The sequence below is a fragment of the Diabrotica virgifera genome, chromosome 1 (genome assembly GCF_917563875.1).
Source record: "Diabrotica virgifera virgifera chromosome 1, PGI_DIABVI_V3a".
NCBI classification, from domain to species: Eukaryota; Metazoa; Arthropoda; class Insecta; order Coleoptera; family Chrysomelidae; genus Diabrotica; species Diabrotica virgifera.
The window spans coordinates 109,240,340-109,260,070 of record NC_065443.1 but is presented as its reverse complement, the minus strand read 5'-3'; the positions used below and the strand labels follow the sequence as shown (position 1 = coordinate 109,260,070).

Below are 19,731 nucleotides of genomic sequence, written 5' to 3'. Positions count from 1 at the left end.
CTTATTCTAAAAGTTATTTTTTATCGAGATATTTTGAATATTTGTCAAATCCACCACATATTTGTATATGGCTAAGTACGATTATGTAGACTTTGTAATAATATGAACATTTATTTATGATTTACATTTTTAGGGATATTTTGAACCATATTAAAAAAGAAGTCACATCTCGATAAAAGGTGCCTTTTCGAAAAGATACAAAGAGGCAAAAAAGTTTTAAAAACACTGTGTTTAACTAATTGTACCGCAGTAATATTTTAATTGAACGTACACAAACATTTGGGGGGTTTAAAAGAACAAAACCCCCATAAAATTTTTATGTAAACATATTGAAAAATAAGCCTCAACTCGATAAAAGCTTCCTTATCGAAAAAATATTAAGAGGCAAAAAAGTTTTAATAACATTAAATTTAACTAATGGTACCACAATAATAATTTAATTGAGACGTACACAAAAGTTTGGGGGGTTTAAGGGAACAAAATCCCCATAAAATTTTTATGGGGTGCACAAATTTCACTATAATTTTTCTTTAAGATGTTCCTGCCATAAGAATGCCACATGTCCATTTTCAATAAAAAATCTCCAATAGTTTTCGATATATTCGAAAAAATCGATTTTCATTTTGTAACTTCAAAACTTTTTGTAACTTTTTTATGTGCATATTTTTTGTACTAAGGTAAGTTAGGTTCATTCGAACTATTTTTGGTCCCAGAAAACGTGATTTAATTTATGACCTGTATTTTTGTTACACCCTGTAGATGAGAGTAGTCTGCCCATGTTTCCATCTGAATGTGTTTCGTTCATCTCTTTTACTGGTGTGTTCCTTGTTGTGTTCCATCTGTTTTGAGATGCTCCACCAGTGTTCCCTTTTTATTTGTCTGAGTAAAGTATTCGTTTCTTGTCTGATTTGTTTATAGTGGTTGTATGCCTGTTATATTTGCTGTGTTCTGTATTGCAAAAAGGCTTTCTTCTTTTCTTCACATTTTATCTTTGCTTCCTGTCTAAACCATGCGGTTTTAATTTTTGATGTTAAGTGTTCGTTACTTTTCTCCCTCCGATTGATTCTGTTACTGCATTAATTATGTTATTTTCGATTTTCTCCCATTTTTTCTCGATGTTATCATTTTCTAATATTTCCCCTTAGAGGGATAATAATAAAGTGACAACCATTCTGGTTGCTGATGGTCGATGATACAAAGAAGTAGAAGCTAAGTGCAAGAAGATATCATTATTTTTTACTACATATGACATATTTTAAACAATTAGTAGAACAAGGAGGTTGGATTCGATAAACAAGTCCTTAGAAATAAAATATAATGGAATCTGCGTACTTACCTCTATCGCCCTGTTTAACAATAGCTTGGTCAGTAGGAAAGAATTCAGTCTTCAATAACGTCGAAACAATTTGCAACGCATCGCTTCCAACAACGTTCAAAATCTCATTATTTGATAAAAACTCCTTGATTTCGTCTTCTTTTTTCAGATTACTCCTAAGCACAATTTGTTGGTACACCGTACTATCCAATACCCACACACTTCCAGAAGAGAGAGCTTTAATCGTCGCAAGTCTCTTGGCGTTGTACAAAATAGCTAGTTCGCCAAACACTCTGACATCACTGAATTGACTGACCGTCTTTCCATTTACAATGACTTGGTAATTTCCTTTGGCTGAAATGTACATATGCTGACCTTTATCTCCTTGTTTGATGATCACTTCTTTTGCTGAAATTTCTTTGTTGTACATCGCTGCTATTACGTCTTTTAGCTGCTCCTCTGATATTATTTTATGGAGGAAATCGTTACTCTTAATGGCATTACGTATGATCTCTTCATCACTAGAATAGTAAAAATAATAAATATATAACATACTGTTCTATGGAAAGAAGTACAGGTGAGCCAGAATAGGAATAAACGCGGACATACTGTGCAAGCTAGCAAATTTCAAATTACGGCACGTAACGCTCAGTTGATCAACAACAACTTAGCTGTTTGTATGGAAACTTGCACTATAGTAGCTATTCGCGACGTTGACAAGTTTTAAGTAAAATCTCAATTTTTAATAATTTTTAATAATAATGTTGTAATAATTGTTTATTTAATGTAAAATGCATCCACAATGTAAAGTGATGCGAAAAATTTTGATTGCTCAAACTCGTAAAATAATACAATCTGCGTTAAAATTCGCTCAACTAGAAGCAGCTGGTTATAAACCTATTATTGACTTTACCTATTATGGACGATGGAAGGCTAAGAAGAAGTTTGGTGGAAAAGATACTACCATTATAAGCAATCGCGAAACCGTCCTCAGTAGGAAGGACTTGTAGTCATGGCCTCGAATCGAACGTGATTAAAAAGATTTTAACAACGCGTCCGGTGAGAATAAGAAGACGAGGTAGACCAAAGATGAGGTAGATACACGGGGAAACACAGGACTCTGAGAAGACCGGGATCAACTGGAAAATCCAACAGGAAGAGACAGAACAGAATGGTGCAGAATGCTTGAGAAGGTCGATGACAAATGAATTTTAATTTCGTTATAAACGCTTTATGATTTATAACGTTACACTAACTGTGGATACTTTGAATTGCATTAAGGAGGGGGGGGGGGGTATGGTTTGAAAATTTTTGAAATTTTCGATTTATTATTTTAATAATTGAAAGTATGTAACTTCAAGAATACTCTCTGAAAATTTCAGATTTATCGGAGCAAAATTACCGGAAATATAGCATGTACCTTCTATTCACTTTGCAGCTGCTTCGTGCCAGCGCGTTTGAGCATAATGAGAAATTTTCAACAGCTGTTTCCCTTTTCTTTTGTAAATTACAACGTGATTCAAAAACATCTTCATGTGTGCATCACTTTACGATTTGACAGACAAAATGAGATTAAATAAAAGATGTTAAAAAAAAGCGTTTTTCTCAAAACTGATTTTTTCAAAAGAGGTGGACATTGTAACTCAAAAACTACTTGACCGATCTACCTGAAATTTTGCACATATTTTCCTTAGACATTCGTGAGGTACCACCGAGAGATTTTATGTGATGGAAGTTTTTCATTTTGTCTAAGAAAAAAACAATCAAAAACTTTTGTTGTCTATTCTTCCAGAAAATTTATTACAATTATTACCGCTACAGCTGTTTCGGCAGAGTGCCTTTCTCAAGAGATTTTTTGTTTAACAATAATAAATACGTTGATTTTCGCCCTTTTTTACAAAAAAATTTCGTTATTTTGTCTTCTGTGTGATACCAAAAACACATAAATCGTTAAAACTAAGAAACTCGACGGTGTTAACTCGAGAAACGTATAAGCTAATAAAAATTTTTTGATTTTTTTGTTTCACATGATCCAATTGCGAGTTCTGATGTCCACCACAAATTCATTTTTTTTTAGGTGGAACTATTTTTCAATATTTGGCCTTAGAATTGTTTGTTGAATATTATTTGAATTGCACTGAATATGTTTAATTTAAAAAAATAATTTTACCATAGTTTCCAAAAAAAAACCAAAAATTTGCGTGAAATGTTGATTTCAATCCATACCCCCACTCCCTTAGAATAATAATTTATCTATTTCCTAAACCTCGATAAGAAAAATAATGGCGAAAACAATTAGTTTTGACTATATATCTTATTTATTAGCATCTATTACTCATTCTTTATCATTTTAATAATTAAAAATAAATAGAAAAAACTGAGTTTTAGTGTCAGCTCCAAATAAGTAAATTCGTTTTAAATTTCAAAGAACGTTATCATCCGCGATAATTTACAATAGAATAAAAAAATAATGTTATCAGAGTTTATTATTATATTGTCGATCTAAGAAAAGATCATTTCTACTTGTATACGTCCCATATGTTTGCTACAATAAATTTATAAGACCGTTGTCAAAAAAGGATATACAGAGCGCAACAAAATTTTGAAGGTCATAAATTGAATGAGTTATGGATTTGACCGTTATGTGATTTAAGTTTTTCATTTGATCTAAGAATAAAACAATCAAAACTTTTGTTGTCTATTCTTCCAGAAACTTTATTACAATATTATTACCACTACAGCTGTTCCGGCATAGTGCCTTTCTCCAGGGCCGCGTTTAGGTCAATTGACGCCCTAGGCAATTCTCTAGTAGCCGCCCTTCAACCATGTACCATTTTTGCGAAAAAAATTTGCAGAAATTTGAAAAAACACTAAAAGTGGATTTAAACTACGATGTGTATATACCTATAACAGAAAAAATTGTCATTCCAGTTCGATCACATCAGAGACTTCTTTTCAAAAAAGACTTTTCAAACAAAAAATGTTTTTTGACAAAATCGACAAATTGCACGTTCTTGCGTCATACTTGATGAGAAATTATTTTTAATTCTTGACATTTTCGAAAATGACCTTTCAGCGGATACGTTGGCACCTGGGATGCACGTAAATGTGCAACGCAATGTCAAAATTAGGGAAAATATCTTTCAATCCATTTAGTGCAGTCACTGAAGGTTTTCACCTCCGATATCGTTGAACCTTGCGCTTTTACCGCGGTGGTGAATGCCACCCCTTCTCGAGGATGAAAATTATTTCTTTTTTAATAATTCCATAAATCGCTAGAGAGACAAATTTTAAGCAAAATGTGTTACATAAAGTTATTAATATAAATCAATACTTTTTGAGTTACTAAAGATCAAAGATTTTATTTTTTCGTAAAAAAATGCATATTTTAAAGCTGTTTTTCACGTAGAACTCAATAACTATAAGCTTTTACAAAAGTTATTATTATCAAAATTGACGATAATAAAAAACTGAATACACGAGTACTCAAATCTAAGTATTCAAGCTTAAATAACGGGAAAAATATGCATTTTATAAAATATACCTACTAAACACTTGTCAAAGTACTTCGGAGTACCTATCAAATGAGCTCCAGTAGAAGTCAATACCATCACAATTAAGCAAGATGTGGTGAAAATAAGAGAACCCTTTAGAACTTTTTAGGAAAAAGTGAAAAATAAAACATACGCGATTTGTACAAAAATTAAAATGTATAGTAATCCTTAGAAGAATTTCTTTATATTAGCATAAATAATTATTTCAACAATTTTGACTGGTTTAGAATGCACACTAAAAAAAGATATAATTTAAAAAAAAATCAAAAATTTTAAAGGTATCGTAATTTTCATTTTCTTTTGATAATAACTCACAAAAATACTCAATTAGTCCAGAGAAATAAGATTTTTCTCGTGACACATCTCCCTCCAGGCCGAAACCTAATTTTTTGAGTAGTATGGACATCTATATTATTAACCTATATGTTTCCTGCAGCCGATTTTGATGATATACATAGTTATAAACAAATGAAGATCAAAAAACGCTAAATTTTCGCTTTTTTCGTCTATTACCAAAAAGTTAAGCACTTTAAACAAATTTGAGTGTAAGAAACTCATAAATCGTATAAAAAACTTCAATATGGCGTTCGCTGAATATGTCCATCCTTATTGGTTGCTTAGAAAATTGCAAAATAAATCATAAATTTTGAGTTTTTAAAAATATTCATAACTTATGTAAAAATTAACTTAGAACCTTCTTATTACACGGAATGCTGATACTTCTTGTACTTAAATTATATTTTAAATTTCAAAGCAATTGGTCAAATAGTTTAAAAGTTATTTAATTTGTTAATCCCAAATTCATTTTTTTTGCAACACTACAAGTCAGAAAATTATGAGGCTACAATCATACTTCGGACAGTTTATGAAAGAAGAACATTTATACTATTACCATTATTAAAAATAAATGACAAAAAATAATTTTAAACAGTGTAAAATTATTTTGAAAAAACATGTCGATTTTTTGCTTACTTATAAACAATTAGAATAACTTTTTAACCGTTACCTGTAGAAAAATTATTTTTTCATATTTAGAAAGACTGAATTTTTATACACATTTAGAAAGAAAGACAACTATCCTAGGACAATTAGGGACAAAGTTAGCCCCCCATTTATTTAATTCACATGTTTTTGCAAAATAATTTTGCAATATTTATAATTATTTTTTGTAATTTTTTTTTAATTAAATTAATACTGTAAATTTCCTTCTTCCATAAACTATCCAAAGTATTACTGTAGCTTCATCATTTTCTGACTTACAGTGTTGCAAAAAAAATAAATTTGGGATAAACAAACTAAATAACTTTTAAACTATTTGACCAATTTCTTCGAAATTTAGGATATGAATTAAGCACCATAAGTTTCAATATTCTGTGTAATAAGAAGGTTCTAAGTTAATTTTTACATAAGTTATAAATATTTATAAAAACTCAAAATTTATGATTTATTTTGCAATTTTCTAAGCAACCAATAAGGATAGACATAATAAGCAAACGCCATATTGAAGTTTTTTATACCGTTTATGAGTTTCTTACTCTCAAATTTGTTTAAAATGCCTATTTTCTTAGTAATAGACGAAAAAAGCGAAAATTTACCGTTTTTTGATCTTCATTTGTTTATAACTATGTATATCATCAAAATCGGCTGCAGGAAATATATAGGTTATTATTATAGATGTCCATATTACTCAAAAAATTTGGTTTCGGCCTGGAGGGGGTTGTGTCACCAACAGGCTATTTTTTTTCCTTGTTTCTCTGAACTAAATATACGTAACAGTGATATGTATAACCAAATTTTAGTTTTCTCTGTATCAAATATTTTAACTTTATATAACTATATAAAACTATAGGGTATATAACTATAGGGTAAAAGATAACCGAGATAGAAACATTTAAAGCTTAAATTTTGCTGCGAGAACCATGTAACCGGTGCCATTTAACCTTTTATTTTTAAAAAAGTAAGGGGATTAAAAGATTAAAAGTGGTCAACGTGGTATAATAGTCAATAAAATTAACTTTTAAATGGTGTTAAGGCAAACCTGACATCGTAAAAATTAACGGAGTTATTTAAAAAAAAAACAATATCTTTTTTGGAAAAATTCTTAAAAGATAAATTTTGAAAAATATTTGGTGCATAAATTTTAATGCTATCAACTTGTTCGGGGGGCTCATTTGATAGATATTTCTAAGTACTTTGACAAATTGATGTTTAACAAGGTTATGTTATAAAATGCATCATTTTCCCGTTATTTAAGCTTGAATACTTAGATGTGGGTACTCGCCGAAAAAAAAAATATACATTCAATTACCTATAACTCACTTTAAGTTAACACTAAAACCACTAACACGGTTAGTGGTTAATAGTTAATAGTTAACCAAGTTAACAACTAATCACAGCTGACAACGATGTTACTGAAGAAATAAAAGACAGAATCCAATCAGCAAATCGCTTTCTATTCGCACTGGATAAGCTTATAAAATCAAAAAATATTATAAGAAGTTTAAAGATCAAAATCTATAAATCCATCGTCAGACCTGTTAACATATGGATGCGAAACGTGGACCATGACCAAAGCAAACGAAGAAAATCTCAGACGTTTTGAACGAAAATTACTTAGAAAAATTTTAGGACCTCACCACGACATCACCACAAACCAGTATAGGATCAGAACCAATATCGAATTAAAAGCACTCTCCAATGACGCCGATATTGTCCAAGAAATCAAATCACAGCGACTAAGATAGGCAGGTTACTTAATAACGAGAGGCTTGTAAGACTGGTATGAGCATAAGTAGATTCCTACAAGCAAAAGACCACTCGGGCGTCCCAGAACGCGATGGAGAGATAACATCCAAGCAGATCTCCGGAAAATAAACATTCAATTTGACCCTAGGTTGATGGAAGACCGAAAAAATTGGAAAAAAGCTGTACAGTCAGCCAGGACCCATGCAGGGTTGTAGTGCTACATGATAATGATGACATCAGAAATGTCAAATAGTTAACTGTTTGTAACGGACAAGTTTACAGGCAGTTTAGAGAGACTCAGTACATAGATATAGAAGGTAAATTAGGTCTATGTTTTTTGGTAAAGTGAATGGCTTTGTATTTAGAAGCTGAAAACACAAATCCAGCACGCGTAGACCAGATGTATATTTTATTTATTATATTTTGTAGCAAAGCCATGGTGGTAGCTGTAACTCTGGCTTGATGAAAGTATAATATCATCAGCAGTAGGTACCTGAGTGGTGCTTCTATATTACGAGTGAAAGTCATTCATGCTAAGTAATGATAAGGTATTTTTTAAAACAGAGCCCAGGTAAACCGTTATGGCGTATGGCGTGTAGCGTGTGGTTTTGTGTTTTCAGCCATTTTATAATACTCTAAAAGATCGACTTGTTATAAATTGTTTTAAAAATAAATAAATGTGATCAGTTATATTCTGTTCATTTTCTAAGAATTAGGGGTCTCTGTATCGTGTCAAAGGCACTTCTAATATATTAAGTTACTTAAGTAAAATAAAGTTAAGATTTGACCTAAAGCCTGTTTCAAAATGGGTCAAGAGTATTATTTTTATCTAGATACCTTAGTCCGTTCTTTAACGGTAAAATATTGCAAAACCTCTAAATTGTAAAGAACCGCTTGGATTGACATGAAATTTGGCATACACATAGCTAACAAGTCAAAGAAAAAAAGTGATATTGTGCTGATATGTGCTTTTGCCCTGGGGGTGGTTTTCACCCCCTTTTGTGGGTGAAAAAATATTCGTCCAAAGAAAGTCAGGAAATGGATAAACTGACTAATTTTAAGTAACTTTTGTTCTATAGAGTTTTTTCACTAAGTCAATACTTTTCGAGTTATTTGGCAGTGAATATGTTCATTTTTTCAACAAAATAACCACGCTTTTAGACGGTTTTTCGCAAATAACTCAAATTGTAAGTATTTTGTCGAAAAAGCATTCTTAGCAAAAATATAGCCTATAAAAAATTTAAAAAAATAGTGAATATATCACGTTTTTTATTTAGCAGAAGCAGAGTTATAGCTAATGAAATATAGGTTCATATTCGTCAAATTCCAAGTGGAATACTTTAACGTGAAATAACCAAAAATGAAGCACATTTCGGGGAAAACTCATTACAACTTATTTAAAGCGTTTAAAGAAAGCTTCATTTTTGTTTTATAAAAAAAATTTCTAGCATCAAAATTAAACAAGTTACGCTCAAAATAAAGTTAGTCCCTTTGGTTTTGGTAAAAAAAATCGAGAAAATCACCCCCTAATTAGTATCTTAAATGAACTTAATCGTTACGACTTCATAAGTTTCTTGACTTCTGTATATATTGTTTATATGATCTGTACGTTTCATCGGTTCAAAGTCCTTATTATTGAAAGGGCTGTAGTTAAAAGGGCTTAAACGAGTCACTGATCACGAATGTATGCAAATTTAGAAACACCAAATCTTAGTCAATTTTTGTCCAACAGGAAAACAAAAAAATACATGATATTCAGAAAAGCAAATCTAACTTTTTTTGTTTTCGAGATTTTTGGTATGTCGAACAATTTTTAAGTTATTTTGAAAAAAGCATATTTTTCAAAATTTAAATTTTTAAAAATTTTACTTTGAAACCAAATTATTTCAAAAATAAGCACTTTGAATCGATGAAACTTACAGATCACATAGACACAACATAAATAAAATAATTTATGAAGCGGTAATGATTAATTTAATTTAAGTTGCTAATTAGGGGGTGATCTTCCCGATTTTTTTTGCAAAAACAAAAGGGACCAACTTTATTTTGAGCGTAACTTGCTTAAATTTAATGCAAGAAACTTTTTGTAAAAACAAAAATAAAGCTTTTTTTAAACACTTCAAAAAAGTTTTAATAGGTTTTCCCCAAAAAGTGCTTAATTTTTTGGATATTTCACGTCGAAATTTTCTATTTGAAATTTGGTGAATATGAATCTATTTTTCAATGGCTATAACTCTGGTTATACGAGATCCAGAGACCTAACGCGTACACCATTTTTTTTACTTTTTTATAGGCTATATTTTTGCTAAGAACGTTTTTATCGACAAAATACTTAATTTTTGAGATATTTGCGAAAAACCGTCTAAAAATGTGGTTATTTTGTTGAAAAATGAACATATTCACTTGCAAATAACTCGAAAAGTGTTGACTTGGCGAAAAAGCTCTATAGAACAAAAGTTACTTAAAATTAGTCAGTTTATCCATTTCCGGACTTATTTTGGACATATATTTTTTCACCCCAAGAAGGGGTGAAAGTCACCCCCAGGGCAAAAGCACACATCGGCACAATATCACTTTTTTTCTTTGACATGTAAGCTATGCGCATGCCAAATTTCATGTCAATCCAAGCGGTTCTTTAAAATTTAGAGCAAAAACCGTGAAAGAATGGACTACCTAGACGCTTCTTTCTGGCGTTTATTGGCCATTTTTTCTAATACATAGTTTACATTTACATAGTGAAGAAGTAAGAACAATACAGTAGGAAAAATGAAAGAATACCCATGAACGAACATATAAAACACGCTGTATTTTCCTGTCACCGTGTCACACAAAAAATTGGCCAGCGCAAGTACATGTAATAATAAATTATTGTTACATGTACTTGCACTGGACAATTTTCTTTGTGATACGGTGACAGGAAAATACAGCGTGTTTTATATGTTCGTTCATGGGTATTCTTTCATTTTTCCGACTGTAATAATTGGTCTATGTCTATATGATTTAGAAGATGACTCATTCGTACTGATAGGAATGTAGTTGCTTGTTTCATAAGGTTAGAATTAATTTAGAAATAATTTAGAAACAAAATTAATCTCATGAGATTAGAACTATGAAATTTTTATTCGGAAATATAATATCGTAATTGAATAATATCTAATAGAGATAAGAGAGTAAAAACTTTTTTGTTAAGAGATTATATTTATGAATCCAAAACTGTTGTATACAGCAGATTTGACGATGAGTTAATATTTATTATACTTTATACACAGTGCAGTCACTGAAGGTTTTCACCTCCGATTTCGTTGAACCTCCATCGATTTTCATGAAAATTGGTGAGTAATTAGAGGATACCTCAAAAAACAAAGGTGACATAATGCCAACTTGCGCTTTTACCCTGGGGGTGGATGCCACCCCTTCTCGGGGGTGAAAATTATTTTATTAAAAATAATACCATAAGTCGATAGAGGGACAAATTATAAGCAAAATTTGTTATATAAAGTTATTAAAATAAATCAACACTTTTTGAGTTATTAAAGACCAAAGATTTTATTTTTTCGTAAACAAATGCATGTTTTAAATCGGTTTTTCACGTATAAATCAAAAACTATAAGCTTTTACAAAAAAGTTATTATTACTGAAATTAAAGATAATAAAAAATTAAATACATTCCTCACATAAATAACTAAATTAATGTTAGTTCAAAGTGAGTTATTGGCAATTGAATGTGAATTTTTTTCGACGAGTACTCAAATCTAAGTATTCAAGCTTAAATAACGGGAAAACGATGCAATGTATAAAATACTCCTGTTAAACATTTGCCAAAGTACTTCGGAATACCTATCAAATGAGCTTCAGAACAAGGTAATAGCGTCAAAATTAAGCAAGTTATAATGAAAGTAAAAGAACCGTTTCGAATTTTTGAGGAAAAAGTGAAAAATTAAACATACGCCATTTCCACAAAAATTAAAATTTATAGTAATCCTTACAAAAACTTCTTTACATTAGCATAAGTAATGTTTTCGATATTTTTAACCGGTTTAGAATGCATATTTTTGAAGAAAAGGTATAATTTAAAAAAATCATAATTTTTAAAATTATTGTAATTCTCATATTCTTTTGATAATAACTCCAAAAATTCTCAATATATGTAAAAGATTATATTTAACCAAATTTTAGTTTTTTCTGTGCCAAATATTTTACCTGTTTTACTATTTCGATAGGGTAAAAAATAACCGAAATAGAAACGTTTAAATCTTAAATTTTGCTGTGGGAACCATGCAACCGGGGCCATTTAACCTTTTATTTTTTAAAAATTTAGTAGTTTAAAAGATTGGATTCAACTTGCTTAAATGGCACTTGGAATTAGCTTTCAAACAGTTTTTAGATGAACCTGATATCGTAAACACGAACGGAGTTATTAAAAAAAAACCATAACATTTTTTGGAAAAAATTTTAAAAGATAAATTTTGAAATTTTGGAGCATAAATTTTAACGCTATCAACATGTTCGGGGGCTCATTTAATAGATATTTTTAACTACTTTGACAAATGTTTAATAAGTTTATGTTATAAAATGCATCAATTTCCCGTTGTTTCAGCTTGAATACGTGTTTTTTACTCGCCGAAAAAAATATACATTCAATTACATATAAATCACTTTTAGTTAACATTAAAAGGTTTTTGTAGTAAGGGGTTTATTTCATTTTTTATTAGCTTCCATTTTGATAACAGTAACTTTTTTGTAAAAACTTACACTTTTTGAGTTATTGATGAAAAATTGGTTAAAAACATGCATTTTTCTCAAGAAAAATTTAAATCTTTGATCTTCAATAACTCAAAATGATTTGATTTATTTTAATAACTTTATATAACAAATTTTGCTTGAAATTTGTCCCTTTATCGAATTATGGGGTTAATTTTAATAATATAATTTTCACCCCCCGAGAAGGGGTGGCATCCAACCCCAGGCTAAAAGCGCAAGTTGGCACCATGTCGCCTTTGTTCCTTGAGATATCCTCTAACCACTCACCAATTTTCATGCAAATCGATGGAGGTTCAACGAAATCGGAGGTAATAGCTCATATCCACCTTCAGTGACTCCACTAACACTTAATATAGTGCGACAAGCGAAAAATGGCTTATTACGCAAGGACCAAATTTTACTAGGGCCGTCCGATAAGTACTTAGCCTCCAAAAGAAAAACGAAAATTTTGGAAAACTGGTGATTTATTTCTGAAGGTAAATAGTCTCCTTTTATTTCGATACACTTAACTCAGCGATGTCCCGACTTCTTTAATCCATCTGTAAAATACGTTTTCTCTAGGTCTGCAAAATGGGTCCATGGCGGGGTTGAACTCCTCATTCGATTTAAATTTCTGCCTGGCGAGTGACTTTCTCAAGTTTGAAAACAAAAATAAGTCTAACAGGATCAATTCTGAAAAATACGGTGGATGGGATATCAGTTTGTAGTCCAATTAGACAAGTTTGGCCATGGCTAGGATGGAGGTGTGAGCTGGTGCGTTATCTTGGTGGAAGAGCATTTTTTCTTCCCTAGTTGGGGCTGTTTTCTCTGCAATTCCCCGTCGAATCGGCCCAATAATGCGGCATAGTAAAGCCCTGTGACCGTTTTACCGTTTTCAGGAAGTTGATATAGATCACACCTTGTTAATCCCAGAAAACGGTGGCCATCACCTTTCCGGCCGATAGAAGACGTATCTTCTAGTATCATCTAGTCCGTTCGCAGGATGGCGTCTACTATATACTATATCGACTGTTCCTTTGTCTCTGGTTAATACCGGTGGATCCATGTTTCGTCAACTGTTATGCAGCAATGTAGAAACTCCTTCATATTACGCTTAAGTAGCCTCAGACACTACTCTAAAGTGGTGACATGGTTGCGCTTGTTGATCCTGAGTGAGAAAACACAGCATCTATCGCGCCGACAGTTTTCTCATGCTCAAAATTGCATTCAGAGCTCACGCGACCTTTTTAGATGTCTGCTGTCTCAACTATCTCGCGAACCTTCAGCCGGTGGTCTACCAATACGAGATCGTGAATTTATTTTACATTATCCTCCGTGTTAAGGCCGGCGCCCACTTATACGGAACAGCCCGCTACGGAATGGACCGCGACGATCGGCATTTTAATATTTGCGTGTATTCAAATGGTTCAAACTCAGCCACTTGAATACACGAAAATATTAAAATGCCGAGCGTCGCGGTCCGTTTCGTAGCGGGCTGTTCCGTATAAGTGGGCGCCGGCCTTTAGCCGTTTTCGGGGTACCTGGGCGTGGCTTATCAAAATCTGACGTGCGATCATGTTGAATGTAACTCGTTAAACCAATTTTTATCGGTCGCCATCGAAGGAGCAGAGGAGTCACCGTAGTACATAGCATTCAAGCGCTCTTTGGTTTCACTGCCCGATTTCTCTCCAAAAAACAAGAATCGAATCACCTACATCTCTTTTTTCATCTTTCTAAAATCCCCAGACAGGTCTGCTTCCACATGCGGTCAAAACAAAACGTCCGATTTGGCTGAGATTTTGACATAGACCGCCTACAACCCTACAAGAATGTATTATACGACAGTATATTTCTCTTCCGATAGTTGCGCCACAGAACGGAGAGGCCAAGTACTAGTACTTATCGGACCACCCACGTATATGTTGATTGTAATACATAAGTGTTATAGTCAAAGGTCGATATGGAGTCTCTTCGCGGTATGGCTAGATTATCCTAGATTTGACCGAAGCTTTTGGACAAACCCCGAAATAAATTCCATTTTCTGCCTTTGGCTGAAGTGTTTTTATTCAAACCTAGAAGTTTCTAAAATTTCAGTCAAACGTCGAAAAAAAATATATTTCGGGCTTTGCCTAGAGAAGCCAGTGAGAGACTCGGTCAAATGTCGATCTGTGCTGGAGTGTAAACTGCCAGATTCGATAAAAAAGGTTCTTCAATTCAACGTTGGGCCAACTGACATGGGAAGGGGCTCGTAGACCAACTCAAAAGGCCGGTCGCAATTGAGATATTGCTTGCTGAAGTGACGCAGGTGAGTCATGATGAGAAAAACTGCTGGTGACTGGATCATCGCAAATTGAACCGCAGTTTGGGCCTACTGTTCGTATATGACTTCCAAAACGAATTTGATCGTGTTAAGCATTCTTTATATTCTTTATTGATGTTCGGCTTGGACGGCTGAGACGTTCGCATAATTGTAAATTTTTATTGGAATCAAACAACATTAGTTTTAGTAGAAGGCTTGGAGTCCCAGGCTCTTAATATTAAAAGAGGAGTACGCCAGGTATGCCTCTTGTCGCCCCTACTTTTCAACGTTTAAGAATTTTCAGAGATGCAGTTTCTGAAAAACAAGAAGGAATATTTGTGAACGGTGAAGTCATCATTACAGTAGGACGATACAGTATTTCTAGCTTCTACACAAGAAGATCTGCAATCACTAGTTGATAGTGTCGTTGAGAGCTGTAAGGAAGCAGGTCTGGATCTGAACATACGGAAAACCAAAATACTCGTAATAAGTAAATAAGAGAATATAAAACCCTCCATATACGTAAATAATAGCAAACTTGAGCAAGTTGATCAAATTGTTTACCTTAGATATCAGTTAAATTGTAACAGAGAGAGTCACGGTGAAATTAGATCTAGGATAGAGTAGGCCAGAGCCGCTTTTAAAAGGATATCGAAAGTATTATATAACAGAGACCTAAAATTGGCTTTGCGGACCCGCGTACTTTGCTGCTACGTGTTCTCGGTCTTACTTTATGGTCTGGAGTCTTGGGCTGTGAATAAAATCGACCTAAATCGTCTTGAGGCTTTCGAAATGTGGTGCTATAGAAGAATTTTCTTGGGTTTCTTGGGTGGAGAAAATTTGAAAATCTCCAATACTAGAACGTCTCAGCAATACTACTGAGATTATAAAACGCATCAAGAAGAGAAAGCTCGAGTATTTCGGACATGTAAGGAGAGGTCCCAAATAAAGGTTTCTACAAAAGATTATGCAAGGGAAAATAGGAAGAAAACGCAGTCCAGGACGAAGAAGAAGTTTATGATTGGTATGATGTTGATACAAGCATGCTATTTAGAGTGGCAGTGAATAAAATTAAGATAGCTATGATGGTAACCAACGTTCTCAAAGGGCATGGTACACAAAGAAGAAGTTCTTATGTGACTTGTTTCTTTCCTGTAGAGTTCGTGGATCTTACCTCCACACACCGTGAGAATCTGCTGAATGAGAACTGAGTAACGCGGGGTCACGGAACGTGAAAGCGGCGTCACGTCACTCTGCGTGGGAACTTGAGGTGTTAGTATCATTTTAGTGTTTCACAGAAATTCACTGTGACTCAACCTGGGTTACCTCAAGAAGCTGTGTGTCAACTTGCGGCAGGCCTAACATATTTAAACTATCGTTACCTTTGAAGTTTATTAAAAACTGGAAGTTTTTCCTTCAGATTTTGATCGATACGTACTGGAACGGGAACTACACCGTCTCTTCTTGGTTGTGATTCAAGTACACTGCCAATACTTGTCTGAAAATAATGTTTTCATTAAAAGTTTATCAAACGAAAATTTGGTTGGAAACAAATGTTTATTATTAATATAAGAAAACAAGAGTTATTTTATAAATAGTTATATTTGGTATAAAATCTACTGGTCGGGGAACCCATGCGGGGATTTTTCGCGTTACTCGAGAGACGCGTTAAGAGTTACTCGCGTTACACCTGGCGAGAAACCTTGTAGTACCCTGTAATGTACCCATATCGTATATGGAATCTTAATAGAGAGACGTGAGCTGAGAGCAGTCCGTCAGATTAGTAAAGAAAATCTATCCCCAGAAAAACTAGAGCGTTTCAGATTAAGACAGGGTAAGTTAAGTTAGACCGGTTAAGATTATACAGAAAGCTAGAATATGATATGGATGATACCCAATTTGGGTTCCGCAAAGGACTCGGAACAAGAGAGGCATTGTTTGCGTTTAATGTCCTCTCTCAAAGATGCTTAGATATGAACCTGAATATTTATTCCTGTTTCATCGACTTCTAAAAAACGTTTGACAGTCTCCGACATGAAAAACTAATAGAATTATTAAAAAACAGAGATATAGACAGACAAGATTTACGAATTATCATCAATCTGTATTGGAATCAAAAGGCCAATATAAAGATAGAAGAACAAAAATCCGAGAATATTGATATAAAGAGAGGAGTAAGACAGGGTTGTGTTCTGTCGCCGCTACTGTTTAACCTCTACAGTGAATCCATATTTCAGGAAGCGATAGCAGAGCTAAGTGATGGAATCTCTATAAACGGAAGAATAGTACATAACATAAGATTCGCTGATGACACCGTTATAATGGCAGACGCCCTGGAATCGCTACAAGAATTGGTAAATAGAATTAACGATTATTGCATTCGATACGGACTAAAAATAAAGCTTTTTCAAAGTCCACAAATATTTCAGTTGGCTCTAATGATAATTGAAATGTTTCAAAAATCGTTGACTTTAATAAAGAAAATGAATTTTTGTATGTCGTTGACAATGGTAGTATGCTAAATGTGCAGTCACTCGAGCGTTATGGGGACCTATTGGGCTGTGAAGAGTAGGTGGTAGTTTGCTAAATGTGCAGTCACTCGAGCGTTATGGGGACCTATTGGGTTGTGAAGAGTAGGTCCTAACCAAAAAAAGTTAAGTAAATTTTTCCATTTTAGTGGGGATTTTCCATTTTTAGTTTAATTTTCTATTTCCAACAATCCAACTATCCATAATTCGAAAAAATGTCTCGAATAAAAGTTACTAATTTTTACGTAAGGAATCCAAATATGCAATAAAAAATGGGGGCTCCCATTTAAGATTTTAAAGTAACCCCCATCCCTCCCCCGTGGGGGGTCGTGTTTGGTGCTATTCGATAGAATTTTCAAAAATATTGAATAGGTAAGTGTATTTTTCAGTTTTTCGATCTGATGTTCATTTCGACAAATATCGCGGGATTCGTATTTAAATTTTTAAATTTACTCCCCACCACTCACCGTGGGAAGTCGTGTTTAGCATCATTCTATATATTTTTGAAAAATATTGAGCACGTATTTTTTAGTTTTCCGATCTGTCATTTATTTCGCGAAATATTTGCTTTGTGATGGTACACGACAACCCTCACGGAATTTTCCTAATTTATTTGTTATAAGAATAAGGTCAATATTATAGTTGCAATTTGTATAATTTATTACGATAGTAGCAAAGTTCAAAGTATTCAACTCATTCGCAAGACTGCAAACACAGCACACGTCATTATTGAAATACGTATAGCATAACCATATATGGTAATACATATGGGCATTGTTTTTAATATAATAAGATATAAGTGGGAAGGTCGAGTACCTGAGACATTCATTGTTGTATCAGTGTGTTCGCTGAACTCTGCTGGCGCGTGGTCAGGGGATATAGTTACCGAGATATGGGTCACCTTGACCTATCCTAACTATAATGTCGGTCGACGTAGTTGTAACTGTACCTTTAACCTTGTAAGAATAAAGATATGTAGAAAGTTTAAGTTTGTTTGTTCGGGAGTGTCTTCGTCCAGCAACCCCCAACATCACATGGCGATCCTGCCTTAAGTTAAAGAATGGAGTTTTCTGGTTCGCATATAGATTGAGGTATGCAGCTCTACACGTAAGATGGGAAACAACCAGAATAAAGAAAAAGAGGAACAGATCTTCATAAACCAAGCAGGCAACAGCGGAGGTGTGACAGCTGAAACCGGCGAAAACGAGAAGCTATCAATCCCGGGAGTTTTGGGAATTGTATCGTTCAGCCTGGCCATAATCATCGTCGGATGGCTACTGTATCGACGATGGAAGAAGCAGCTTCGACGCCACATCCGACAGGAAGTATCTAAATCAATGGAGATGCTGAGGTTAGACGCCCAGAATCCAGGACCAAATGCATAGACACATGAACCCATATTCGTGAGTAATTTTTCTTTTTAATACAATACAGTTTAACTGCTTATGAAGTAAGTTTGATGACTATTTTTTTTATTTTCATATTGAAATTTTGATTTTTTTTATTATATAATTACTCACTTACTTATTTACTGACACTTTAAATATTGACGGTTATCCAATATTATTGATCCTTTTATTTTACTTACATTTATGTTTTATTATATTATTTTATATGTTACATTTTGTTATATTTGATAAACTTAACGGCAATGATAAGCTTTACGAAGTAATTGAGACTTCGAGACACTAGGCCATATACTATTGAGTAACGTAGTCAGGCCAAGCCGAATTTATGTTCGAGGAAAGATTTCAACGTATTCTGGAAGATATAACTATATTAAATAGGAATCTCACAAAAGACACTATAGAACGAAGGAAAAATAAGCTAATCACAGATAAATGGGTGGAAAAACTCAGGACTATCACGGAACAGTTTAGGACGGTGCATAAAATATACAAAGGTGACAGCTGTAAGGCAGCAGAAGACAAATTCATTGCAGATATTATTGCAAAAATTGGAGAAAAGATCGGAAAAGTCCAAACAGAACTACGGAAAAGACAAGTTGAACATAACAACGACAAGATGGGAGAGAAATTCGAACTGAAAACAGCAGGGAACCTGATCCCTCACATAGGAAACACCGAAGAATCAATTAGAGCATTCATAGACGCAATTGAACTGTACGATGAATTTTTAGATGATGAAGGAAAACCGCAACTAACAAAGTACCTGTTGAAGGTGAAACTAACGCAAGCAGCAAAATTACGACTGAAGACCACTTACAACTCAAACGCGGCACTAATAACCGATATTAAAGAAAAGTTTCTAGTAAAACAATCTATCCCTGTTCTGTCAGCGGAGATCAACTCAGCGAAACAAGAGAATAGGTCAATAGAAAAATTTGGAAGAAGTTTAGAGGAGCTCATGGCTAAATTAACAATAGCACAAGCAGAGGGAAACAGAGATGCAGAAGAAGTGCTGGCCAAAGTAAACGAAAAAATTGCAATAAGCGTGTTTACTAACGGTTTAAAAAATGACAAGATAAAGACAATTTTGAAAGCCAAGAACTTTAGCACTTTAGCGGAAGCGATAACAAGCGCAAAGAAC

General features: G+C 33.4%; 1 protein-coding gene across 1 annotated transcript in view; it reads right to left on the bottom strand.

The window, feature by feature from the left end:
* LOC126889883 (cGMP-dependent protein kinase 1-like) overlaps positions 1–19,731 on the bottom strand; it is a 57,595-nt gene that overhangs the window by 28,557 nt on the left and 9,307 nt on the right. Inside the window, exons 2-3 of the mRNA XM_050658593.1 lie at positions 16,036–16,151; positions 1,337–1,836 (exon numbers count right to left, since the gene is read on the bottom strand). Coding sequence (XP_050514550.1) covers positions 1,337–1,836; positions 16,036–16,151 — 616 coding nt within the window. The remainder of the gene's footprint in view (positions 1–1,336; positions 1,837–16,035; positions 16,152–19,731) is intronic.